Source organism: Myodes glareolus, chromosome 8, assembly GCF_982192425.1.
Source record: "Myodes glareolus chromosome 8, mMyoGla1.1, whole genome shotgun sequence".
NCBI lineage: Eukaryota > Metazoa > Chordata > Mammalia > Rodentia > Cricetidae > Myodes > Myodes glareolus.
The window spans coordinates 73,219,494-73,231,999 of NC_142033.1; the positions used below are offsets into that span (position 1 = coordinate 73,219,494).

Here is a 12,506-nt window from a genome sequence, read left to right on the forward strand (position 1 = left end):
ACCACAATTCATAGTCAGCAACAAGCCAAATAAGGAAAAGTTATTGGTGTTATTTCAAAAGTTATTAATATAAAATATTAGTAGTAAAGATAATAGCAGGTTGGAAAAATGACTCAGAGGTTAAAAACACTTGTTTGTTCTTGCAGAGGACCTAGGTTATGTTATCAGCACCCACATGGTGGCTCACAACCAACTATAGCTCCAGCTCCAGAGGATCTGACACCCTCTTCCGACTTCCTTGGGTACCAGACATGTATGTGGTACACAGAAATCTATGCAGAAAAAAACATTCATAAACATCAAAAATAAATAGAACTTTAAAATTAAAGATAATTTTTGGTAACAGTGATTTAGTTAATGAGGCTGACTACCTTGTGCTAGGTGCTGATATCAATGCTATACAGACAAGTGAAAACAACTCTTCAAGAACGTTAACCTGATTTTGGCAGGCTAGAGAGCTAGCTCAGTAGTTAAGAGCACTTAATGCTCTTGTAGAGAAGACCCAGTTATGGTGGTTCAAAACTGTGACCCCAGTTCCAGGGAATCTGATGCCCTCTTTTTGTCTCTATGAGCACTAGACAGACAAATGGTGCACATGTATACATACAAGCAAAACATTCATACATATAAATAAGATAAATGATAAAAAGGAATATTATCCTTATGTTTAACTCAGAAAATATATTTGGTGATAAATAACATTTGTGAGGCCATGCATTAATCAGGAAGGCACAGATAATAAACCCAGTCTTGTGAGTCTAAGTCATCTTTATCCATCTCTTATAACTTACTTTCATTACTGGAAGTTTACTCGGGTGAAATTAGGTTAGCTCCTCTGTACATGCCAGTCCAGTGAGTAGACATCTACTAAAGTTTTAAGGGTTGAGGAGTTGGCCCAAGGAGGTTGTACCACTGAGGTAATTAGATCACATCGGTGCTAACGTCATCTGTATATTAATTCATTTGTGAGATTGTTGATAGCTTGTCTATTAGGATGCGGGTTCTGGGGGAGGACCTGGGTCACTAGGGAGTGTCCTTTGAAGGGTGTGCCTTGTCAAGGTGACCTTCTGTTTTTCTGTGTCCTGGCTTCAAGGAGATGAAACCTTCCCCTGCTTCATGTCCCCACTTCCTGTCATAGTCTACCTTGCCTCTGGCTCCAAGGTAACTCTAGCCCACTGTGGATTGGAGCCTGTGAAACTGTGACACAAAATAAATCTTTCCTCCCCATTAAATGATTTTTTCTATGTATTTGGTCAGACTAGTGATTAGCTGAACACATCAACATAAACCAGACAAGGACAGGGAGACATTGAGCAATATCTAATAAGACACAATCTAGTCATTTGGAGATAATCCAACACTGATATTCTTCAAACAAAGCAACCTAAAGCAAAGAACCATCAAAGATATAAAACACTTTTCAAAAGTATTTCTCACTAATATAGCATTTTAGAGGAAATGTATGCAAGAGACAGAGGTGGGAAATACTGTAAAATTGTTAAGAATTTCATTGGAATCTTAAACTAGCAGTTTACACTCCTAAAAATAAGACTAATGTGAAACTATTTTAGTTAATATAAAATCATATGACTAAAAAGTTGACTTGAAGTAACAAAGATCAGTCAATATTAGAAGGAAATGTGATCCCTGCCATATAGTTTTGTGTGTGAGAGAGAGAGAGAGAGACAAAGTTGAACATTTAATTTCTACCTACATGTTAATTTGTTTTAATGTGTTTCTTATAAATGTAAGCTAAGTTCTTATGAATTTAGTATTGATGTTTTAAATTATTGCAACCACTCTAGAATGTTGGAAGTATTTAAAAGGTGTTTGAAAGTACCTCTTGTAGTTATCCAGGGCATTTATATTGGCTGCGGCCCGTAACAACAGCTCCACCATCTCAAGTTTGTTTTCCAGCACTGCCAGTATAAGTGGTGTGTAGCCATTCTGTGAAAACAAAAACAGTTTACAACTCTCGCAATTACATATTTCTCAGTCAGCTGCAAATCTACTAAGGCCCTGTGAAGGCAACTGTCTGGGCTGGTTTTGTGTGACATCTTGACACAAGCTGGAATCATCAGAGGAAGGAGCCTCAGCTGAGGAAATGCTTCTAGAGCTCCAGCTGTAAGGCATTTTCTCATTTAGTGAGAAAGCAACGGGGCAGGGCCCAGCCCATGGTGGGTGGTGCCACCCCTGGGGCTGCTGGTCCTGAATTCTTTAAGAAGACAGACTGACAGCGGAGCACTGGACTGAGCTCCCAAAGTCCACTTGAAGAGAGGGAGGAGTGGGAATATGAGCAAAGAGGTCAAGACCATGATGGGGACACCCACTGAAACAGCTTTCCTGACCTAATGGGAGCTCACCAACTCTGGTCGGAGAGGGCAGGACCAAACTAGACCCTGTGAATGTGGGTGACAGTGTATGGTTGGGGCAGACTGCAGGGCCACCAGGATTTTTCCCAACTGCTTGGGCAGGCTTTTTGGAACCCATTCTCTTTGAATGGATACCTTGCTCAGCCTAGATATAGCAGGGAGGGCCTTGGTCCTTCCTCAAAGCAATATGCCTTACCCTCTCTGAGGAGTAGATGGGGGTGGGGGGAAAGGTGGAAGGGATGGGAGGAGGGGAGGTAATGGGAACTGGGATTTATATGTAAAATGTAAAAAAGACAATTTGTTTCCTTTTTATAAAAAAATAAAATAAAATAAAAAGAAGGTAGACTGAGCAAGCCATAAGAAGCAAGTCAGTCAGCAGCACTGCTCCATGGCCTCTGCATCAGCTCCTGCTCCAGGACCCTGCTTTTGGTCATGATGTTTTGTCACAGCAATAGAAATCCTAATGCAGACAGATTGGTATCAGAAGTAGGGTATTGCTGTGACAGACCTAACCATGTTTCCGTGAGGTTTGTGGAAGGAATTTGGAACTTTGGGCTAGAAGAGCCATTCAGTGTTAAGAGCTCTGTGGGACGTTCTGTTGATCTTGGAAGATAAGAATGTTGAGAAAAGTGGAGAAAATGGAGGCCCAGCCTGTGAAACTTTAGAGTCAATATTAGAGACTAATATTGCTGTTTTGAATTAAGATCCTGTGGTTCTGGTTAGCTGAGGCTGAGGAGTCAGCTGTGATTAACATGAAACCCGAACTACTAAAGCAAACTTTGCTGTAAAGGGATCATTGATGCTGGTCAGCTGGAGCTAACAAATTAGTGGTGATTGAGACTAGCTTCACTGAAGTGAACTCTTCTGGTAAGTGTTTCCTGAGAGCACAGGGAAGCTGTGTTCCAGAGGTGGCCAAGGTTGTACCACATGTTGGTAGCCAGACTTGGCATTGTGTAAGAATCACCCAGATGATACTGGTTTTGAAGGCATGAAGGGGTCATGGAGAGCAGCTGAGACTTGGCACTGTGAGAGGCCAGGAGAGGCCATTGGTACAGGTGCAGCCTCAGTGCAGTCTAAGGCCCAGGCTAAAGGAGCCATGCAAAGAAGTTGAAGCCTTACACCATAAAGACAGCCTATGAGAGGCTATTGGTGAAAGCACAGCCCAGTTGCAGCAAGGGGCCCCAGCATTTTGGAGATGCCAGTACCATTGGAAGATGACCAGCCACAGCAGCAGTGGAGCAGAGCCAGCTGGAGCCTAGAAGATAAACTATGTGTGTTGCAGAGGGCAGAGCTTGAGAAGTGACCCAGGCCCTTTGGAGGAGTCCAGAAGATCACGAGTAAAACCCAGATAGTTAGACCTTGAATTGTTTATGCTGAAAGACTTGAACTTTTAAAAGAGATTGGCTATTTCTTATTTTATTTTATTTAAATAATATTTTTTATTTATTTTACATACCAACTGAAGTTTCCCCTTCCTCCTCTCCTCTCCTCCTCTCTTCCGGATTCCCCACCCCCACTATCTATGCCCTTCCCCTTCTATTCCTACTCCATCTCCATTCAGAAAGGGGCAGGCCTCCCGTGGGCTTGCACAAAGCATGGCACATCAGGGTGAGGCCGGACCAAGCTCCTCTCCTTGCATCAAAGCTGAGCAAGATACTCTAGCATGGTGAACAGGTTCCCTAAAGTCAGTTAAGTGCCAGGGGCAAGTCCTGATCTCTCTACTGGTAGTCTTACAAAGAGACTAAGTGACACATTGTCATACACATCAGAAGACCTAGGTTGGTCCCATGGAGTCTCCCTAACCGTTAGTCCAGAGTCCATGAGCTCCCATGAGCTCAGGTCAGTTATCTCTGCAGGTTCCCCTGTCATGACCCCCTGACTCACACAATCCCTTTTCCCTTTCTTCAGCAAGACTCCAAGATCTCAGTCCAGTGCTTAGCTGTGAATCTCTACCTCTAAGTTACTGAATAGAGAATCTCTGATGACAATTAGGTAATCAATCTGATTATAGCAGATGGCCGGTTCAGGATTACTATTGCTAGGATTCTTAGCTGGGGTCATCCTCTTTCATTACATTCCCCCTCCATCCAGCCTCCAACCCAGCTCTTGCCTCCCAGGGATCGGGAACAGATGGCCAAAGGTTGCCTGTCAGGCAGGGACACCTGTTGTGGAAAACTGAATTTGCTGAACAGTGTCAAATCACAGCTAAGATAAAGTGGTCCAAATAAATTTCCATTACTTTTGATATGCTTGCTGGAGAAGGCATTTATCAGGAGACAGATCAGCAGTAAAATTATGATGTGGCAGTGTATGCCCAGATTAGTGCAGCTGCCAAGAAGGCCTGAAATAAGTTTCCATCTTCTGGAAAGTATAAGAGGACTTTAGGTCTTTGTCTCTAGGCTGATGCCAACAACAGGCAGGTTAACTGGGGATGGAAAATCTAGGCCTTTGTTAACGAGTTAGTGTATGAGAATGCTAATGCTGCCTATCAGGCTGTTTTGAGATCTTTTAGAAAAAAAAGACAACATTTCTGATTATATTCACCTTTATTCAAATACTGGGCCCTCGAATAGTCAGGGCTTAGTTATGGCTGCTACATTACAGGGGAAATTAGTTAAGGATGTTCTCTTCTGATAAAGAAATCAAGGCCCAGGGAGAGGGAGAACTAACAGATCTCCTGGAAGTTGCTTTGGATGTAGTCAGATGGGGCATGAGATCAAGCAGTGTCCTGATAAAGGGACCAAAAAAAGAGATGCACGAGAGAAAAACATTGGGCTAATGTATGAAAATAAAAAGGATGCCCTGGGAATCCCCTGCAGGGAAATCGGCAGGGGGCCTTCCTCGGGCCCCCCAAAATGTTATAGGGCAACTCAGCAGTCTGTCCCTCCATAAGGAAATCCATTTAAGATCTCTGCAGAGCAACCCCAAACAGTGCAGTGTTGGATGTCAGTTCTTCCATCTACACAGTTTTAACTCCCCAAATTGGGGTGCAAGCTCTCCTCTCTGGTGTTTATCGATCTTTGCCAAAATGCACTGTAGAATTATTGCTGGGGAGAGGTAGTACTACCATGCAGCTCCCAGCATGATTGACACTGATTATGAAGGAGAAATCAAGGTTATGACTCACTCACCTAATAGAATTTCTATAGTAAAGACAGGCCAGAGACCTCCCCAATTAATTTTACTTCTCCAAGTGCAAACAAGAAATCAAGTTAAAAGAGGTAAAAGAGGAGAAGCTGGGTTTAGTTTATCTGGTGCCTATTAGCTACAAGTCATAGGTTCACAGTGCCCAGAATTCACTTTGTTTATAAATGGAAAGAGCTAATCTGGCCTCCTGGAGACTGCTGCAGATGTGTCTGTTATCACTGCCAGTCAAGGGCCTTCAATGTGGCCAAAGATGGAAACTATTGCACAGCTACCAGGGATTGGTCCTGAGCAAAGTAACAAGAAACTTTCCTGGAAAAATGAAGAAAGTCATGAAGGAACTTTTCGGCCATATATTGTTCCCCACTTGTCTGTAAATTTATGGGGTTGAATTGTGATTAGTCAAATTGGAGTGTATTTGTATAGCCCCAATGCAGTTGTTGCTATCCAAATATTCCAACAAGGATTGCTACTCAATTGGGGCTAGGCAAGGAAAATGAAGGAAGAACTGATCCTATCATAGCTAGCAAGAGACCTTCCAAAGCAGGATTAGGATATTTTTAGGAGAGATCACTAGAAACCTGCACTCCGTGCAGACCCTACTATTTGGGAAAGTGAGGACCCTGTATGGGTGGATCAGCGGCCTCTAACATAAGAGAAGACACAAACTGCCCAGCAGTTAGTGCAGGAACAGCTGAATAGTGACTATGTTGTACACTCTAATTCTCCCTGGAATTCTCCTATTTTCCTGATTGAAAAGAAATCTTAGAAATGGAGATTAATACAAGATTTAAGGAAAGTTAATGGAATCATTCAGCTAATGGGAGCTTTACAACCTGGATTGCCTTCTCCTACAGCCATACCAAAAGACACCTATAAAATTATTTTAGATTTAAAGGATTGTTTTTACCACCTCTTTGGCTCCCCAAGATTGTCAAAGATTGGCATTTAGTGTTCTACAATTAATTTCAAAGAGCCCATGAGGAGATAGCATTTGAAGATATTGCCCCAGGGTACGGCTAATAGTCCAATTTATGAAAGTATATAGTACTCATTATATAGATATTTTGCTTGCCCATAAGAAATGAAGGAGTTTTACTTGCAACATATGGACAGCTTCAGCAGGGCCTTGCCCATGCAGGGTTATTAAATGCCCCAGAAAGTGCCCCAGAGTCAGCCACCTTTCCAGTATTTGGGACACATTTTGTATCCTAAAGAAATTAACCCTCAGAAAATGAAAAATAGAAAAGATAATATTCAAATTTTAAATGATTTTCAGAAATTACTGGGGGATGACCCTATTTGAAGTTGTCTATGTAAGATCTTGAGCCACTGAGTGAGATTCTTAAGGGAATAGTGATCCTAGCTTCCCTAGGCATCTTACAGATGCTGCTAGACAAATGTTGGCTCAGGTGAAGCATGTCATTCAACATCAGCAAAGTACACTAAGTTGACTATGCAAAACCATGGGAAAACTATATGCTTCCCACATGATGTATTCCAACAGCTGTGTTATGACAAAATGGGCCATTATTGTGGTTACATCTACCTGTTTCCCATGCCCAAGTGTTGAACTCTTATTATGAAGCAGTAGCTTGTTTAGTACAGAAAAACCAGATAGAATTTAGGTGAATTTTGGTAGCAAACCAAGTGTAATCAATGTTCCTTATACTAAACAAAAAATTGTTTCATTATTTCAAAATAATGATTCTTGGGCAATTGCTTTTGTTCAATTTTTGAGCCAAATTGATATTCTAGCTAATTGATTTTTGCAATTTTCCATTAATTTTCTGAGAAATTGCCATACTGATTTACAAAGTGACTGTACAAGTTTGCACTCCCACCAACAATGGGAGAGTGTTCCCCTTACTCTACATCCTCTCCAGCAAAACTTGTCAACAGTGTTTTTGATCTTGGCCATTCTGACAGGTATAAGATGGTATCTCAGAGTTGTTTTGATTTGCATTTTCCTGATGAGCAATTCCTTAAATGTCTTTTGGCCATTTGAGTTTCTTCTGTTGAGAATTCTCTGTTTAGATCTATACCCCATTTTTAAATTGTATTACTTAATATTTTGTTGTCAAGTTTCTTGGGTTCTTTTTGGAGATTAGCCTTTGGTGCGGGAGAATTGTCTGTATTCTGTCAATCATGCATTTTAATAAAACACTGATTGGCCAGGCAAGAAGTAGAGGTGGGTCAACCAGACAGGAAGTAGAGGAGGGGCAATGAGAACAGGAGAAGACTAGGGAGGAGGAAGCTTCCTCTCCATTCCTGCCCAGATCACCGAAGAAGAAACATGTGAGCTGACAGCTGAAAAAGGTACCAAGCCATATGGCTAACATAGATGAGAATAATGGGTTAATATAAGTTACAAGAGTTAACAAGAAGCCTGAGCTAATGGGTCAATCAGTTTATAACCTAACGTAGACTCTGTGTTATTTTCTTTGGGAATTGCAGGCTGTGGGGTACCAGGCGGGACAGAAACCCCAACAAGCTGGCCCTCATGCTACAAACCTTCTGTCAGATGATAGGTTGGTAAAGATCTTTTCCCATTCTGTAGGCTGTTGTCTTGTTGACCGTGTCCTTTGCTTTGCAGTTTCAAGAGGTTTCATGTATTAACTGTATATATCAATATCTGTGCCACTGGTGTTATATTCAGGAAGTATAGTCTCCTGTGCCAATGCATTCAAGGCTACTTCCTGCCTTCTCTTCTATCATGTTCAATGTAATTGGATTTATGTTGAGGTCTTTTATCCACTTGGACTTCAGTTTTGTGCAGGATGATAGACATAGATCTATTTGCATTCTTCTACATGCAGACATCCAGTTATGCCAGCACAATTTGTTGAAGATGCTTTCTTTCTTCCATTGTATAATTTTGGCTTCTTTGTCAAAATCAGGTGTTCATAGGTGTATGGGTTTGTGTCAGGATCTTCAATTTGATTCCATTGATCCACATGTCTGTTTTATGCCAATACCAAACTGTTTTTATTACTATACCTCTATAATAGATCTTGGTCAGGGATGGTGATACCTTTAGAAGTTTCTTTATTGTACAAGATTGTTTTAGCTATTTGGGGTTTTTTTTGTTTTCCATGAGAAGTTGAGTATTGTTCATTCAAGATCTGTAAAAAATTGTGTTAGGATTTTGATTGGTATTGCATTGAATCTCTATATTTACTTGCTAGTATTGCCATTTTTACTATGTTAATCCTACCTATCCATGAGTATGGGAGATCTTTCCATTTTCTGATATCTTCTTCAATTTCTTTCTTCAATGGCTTAAAATTCTTGTCATACAGGTCTTTCACTTGTTTGGTTACAGTTACCTGAAGATATTTTATGTTGTTTGTGGCTATTGTGACACTTGATGTTTCTCTGATTTCTTTCTCAGCCCATTTATCATCTATATATAAAAGGGCTACTGATTTTTTTTAGTTAATCTTGTATCCTGTCACATAGCTAAAGGTATTTATCAGCTATGGGAGCTCCTTGTAGAATTTGTGGGTCACTTATGTATACTATTATATCATCTGCAAATAGCAAAAGTTTGACTTCTTTCTTTCTAATTTGTATTCCCTTGATCTCCTTTTGTTGTCTTACTATTCTAGCTAGAACTTCAAGTACTGTATTGAATAGATATGGAGAGAGTAGACAGTCTTGTCTTTTCCTTATTTTAGTGGAAATGCTTTTGAGTTTCTCTCCATTTAGTTTGATATTGGCTGTTGGCTTACTGTATATTGCCTTTTTTATGTTTAGAAATGTTCCTTGTATCCTTGATGTCTCCAAGACCTTTATCATGGGGATGTTGGATTTTGTTGAAGTATTTTTCAGCATCTAATGAGATGATTATGTGGTTTTTTTCTTTCAGTTTGTTTATATGGTGGATTACATTGATGGTTTTTTGTATGTTAAACCATCCCAGCATCTCTAGGATGAAGCCTACTTGATCATGATGGATGATGTTTCTGATGTGTTCTTGGATTCAATTTGCCAGTATTTTATTTAGTATTTTTGCATGAAAGTTCATGAGGAAAATTGGTTTGTAATTCGCTTTCTTAGTTGTATCTTTGTGTACTTGAGTATCAGGGTAACTGTAGCCTCATAAAAAGAGTTTAGCAGTGTTCCTTTTATTTCTATTGCATGGAACATTTTGAGGGGTATCAGTATTAGCTGTCCTTTGAAATTCTGGTAGAAGTCTCTGCTCAAACCATGGGCTTTCGGGGGGGGGGGGTCTTTTGATGATTGTTTCTATTTCCTTATGGATTATAGGTCTACTTAATTTGTTTATCTGGTCTTCATTTAATTTTGGCATGTGGTAGTTATCAAGAAAATTGTACATTTCTTTTAGATTTTCCAATTTTGTGGAGTACAGGTTTTTGAATATGACTTGATGATTCTCTGGATTTCCTCAACATCTCTTGTTATGTTCCCTTTTTCATGTCTGAGTTTGTTAATTTGGATACTCTCTCTCCTTGGTTAGTTTGGATAAGAGTTTGTCAATCTTGTTGATTTTCTCAAAAAACCAACTCTTTGTTTCTGTAGGATGAAAGGGCCAATTGGAGCAGAAAACCAACCAATCCCTGGCACCCTGACTCTGAACCCAGAGCCAGTAAAGAAACACAATTTAACCCTGAAATCAGAGCCATCTCTTCCCCCTAACCAACTGACCAACTGAACCAACTGATCCCTCAGCAGGAAATTAACCAATCACTGAACACCCTGACTCTGAACCCAGAGTCAGAAAAAGAAACACACCCTGCATCTGAAACCTGAGCCAGGGAAAGAAACACCCTTAGCCCTGAACCCAGGACCAAAGAAAAATGTCCTGACTCTGAAACCAGTGTCAAAGAAACAAACTTTGTTCCTAGAATCAGAACCATTGAAAGAAATATTCCTTGACCTTAAGATTAGAGTCAAAAGGCTAAAAATAAAAAGTGCCAGTGAAAGAAGCACAGTTTGGCCATGAAGTCAGAGCATCTCTGCCCCTGACCAACTAAACTAACCAATCCCTGAGCAGGGAAAACTAGCCAATCCCTATTCTCCATGGGAAAACTCCACCCCAGCTTCCAGAGCTGTTCTATTGTCACTCTATCCCTCCAGAGCTGTCCTATTGTAGCCCTCTCTACCCCTCCAGAGCTGTCCTATTGTGGCTCTACCCCTCCAGAGCTGTCCTATTGTGGCTCTCTCTACCCCTCCAGAGCTGTCCTATTGTGCCTGGCTTCCCAAAAAGTTGGGCTATCTATGCAGCTCCAGAGATTTTAGTTCTGAGTCTGATTATTTCCTGTCATCTAGCCCTTCTGGGTGAGTTTGCTTCTTTTAGTTCTAGTTTTAAGGAGTGCTGTTGTGTGAGATTTCTCCAGATTCTTTATGTAGGCATTTAGTGCCATAACTTGCTTTCATTGTGTCCTATAAGTTTGGGTATGATGTACACTCGTTGTCATTGAATTCTAAGAAACCTTTAATTTCTTTCTTTCTTGACCCAGTAGTAATCCAGTTGAGAGTTTTTTCAGCTTCCATGAGTTTGTATGCTTTATGTAATTTGTGTTGTTGAATTCTAACTTTTTTCTATGTTGATCTGATAAGATACATGGGGTTATTCCAATTTTCTTGTATCTGTTGAGGTTTGCTTTGTGACCGAGTATATGCTCAATTTTAGAGATGGTTCCATGAGGTGCTGAGAAGAAGGTATATTCTGTGTTTGGGTGGAATGTTCTATAGATGTCTGTTAAGTCCATTTGGATCATAGCATCTGTTAGATCCCTTATTTCTCTGTTAAGTTTCTGTCTGACAAACCTGTCCATTGGTGAGAGTGGGGTGTTGAAGTCTCCCACTATTAGTGTGTGTGGTTTGTATGTGATTTAAGCATTAGTAATGTTTCTTTTACAAATGTTGGTGCCCTTGTGTTTGGAATGTAAATGTTCAGAATTGAAACTTCATCTTGATGGATTTTTTTCCTATGATGAATATGAAATATCCTTCTTCATTTTTCATAGTTTAAAGTCTATTTTGCTAGATATTAGGATAGTTACACCAGCTTGAGTCTTAGGTCCATTTGGTTGGAAACTCTTTTCTCAATGCTTTACTCTGAGGGAATGCCTGTCTTTAAATTTGAGGAGTGTTTCTTGTATGAAGCAGAAGAATGGCTCCTGTTTTTGTATCCATTCCATCAGTTTGTGTCTTTTTATAGGTGAATCGAATCCATTGATATTAAGAGATATTAATCATCGCTGATTGTTAATTCCTATTATTTTTTGATTTTGGTGATAGTGTGTGTGTCCCTTTTTGGTTTTACTGATGTGAGATTATTTATTGCTTGTGTTTTCATTGATGCAGCTAACTTTCTTGTGTTGTAGTTTTCATTCTAATACTTTCTGTAGGGATGGATTTGTGGATAGGTATTTTTAAATCTGGTTTTGTCATGAAATATCTTGTTTTCTCTGTCTATGGTGATTGAAAGTTTTGCTGGTTATAGTAGTCTAAGCTTCCATCCATGGTCTCTTAGAGTCTGCAAAACATCTGTCCATGGCTTTCAGAGCTTCACTGAGAAGCCAGGTGTAAGTCTGATAGGTCTACCTTGATATGTTATTTGACTTTTCCTTTGCAGCTCTTAATATTCTTTCTTTACTATGTATGTTTAGTGTTTTGATTATTATGTGTCAAGGGGGGACTTTTTTGGTCTAGTCTATTTGGTATTCTGCAAGCTTCTTGTACTTTCATAGGCATGTCCTTTTTTGGTTGGAAAAGTTTTCTTCTATGATTTTGTTGAGTATGTTTTCTATATCTTTGAGCTAAAATTCTTCTCCTTCTATCTTTATTATTCTTAGGTTTGGTCTTTTTATGGTGACCCAGATTTCCTAGATGTTTTCTGTTAAGAATTTTTTGGATTTAACATTTTCATTGACCAATGACTATTTCTTCTATCATATCTTCAATGCCCGAGATTCTCTCTTCCATCTCTTGATGTTGGTGATGCTTGCATCTGTAGTT

The 12,506-nt window shown here is 39.9% G+C and overlaps 1 protein-coding gene across 1 annotated transcript in view; it reads right to left on the reverse strand.

Moving 5' to 3' along the window:
* Nucleotides 1–12,506, reverse strand: part of LOC125410398 (uncharacterized) — a 44,741-nt gene that overhangs the window by 26,641 nt on the left and 5,594 nt on the right. Inside the window, exon 4 of the mRNA XM_087909123.1 lies at nt 1,841–1,947. Within this exon, the coding sequence (XP_087765249.1) occupies nt 1,841–1,947 (107 nt within the window). The remainder of the gene's footprint in view (nt 1–1,840; nt 1,948–12,506) is intronic.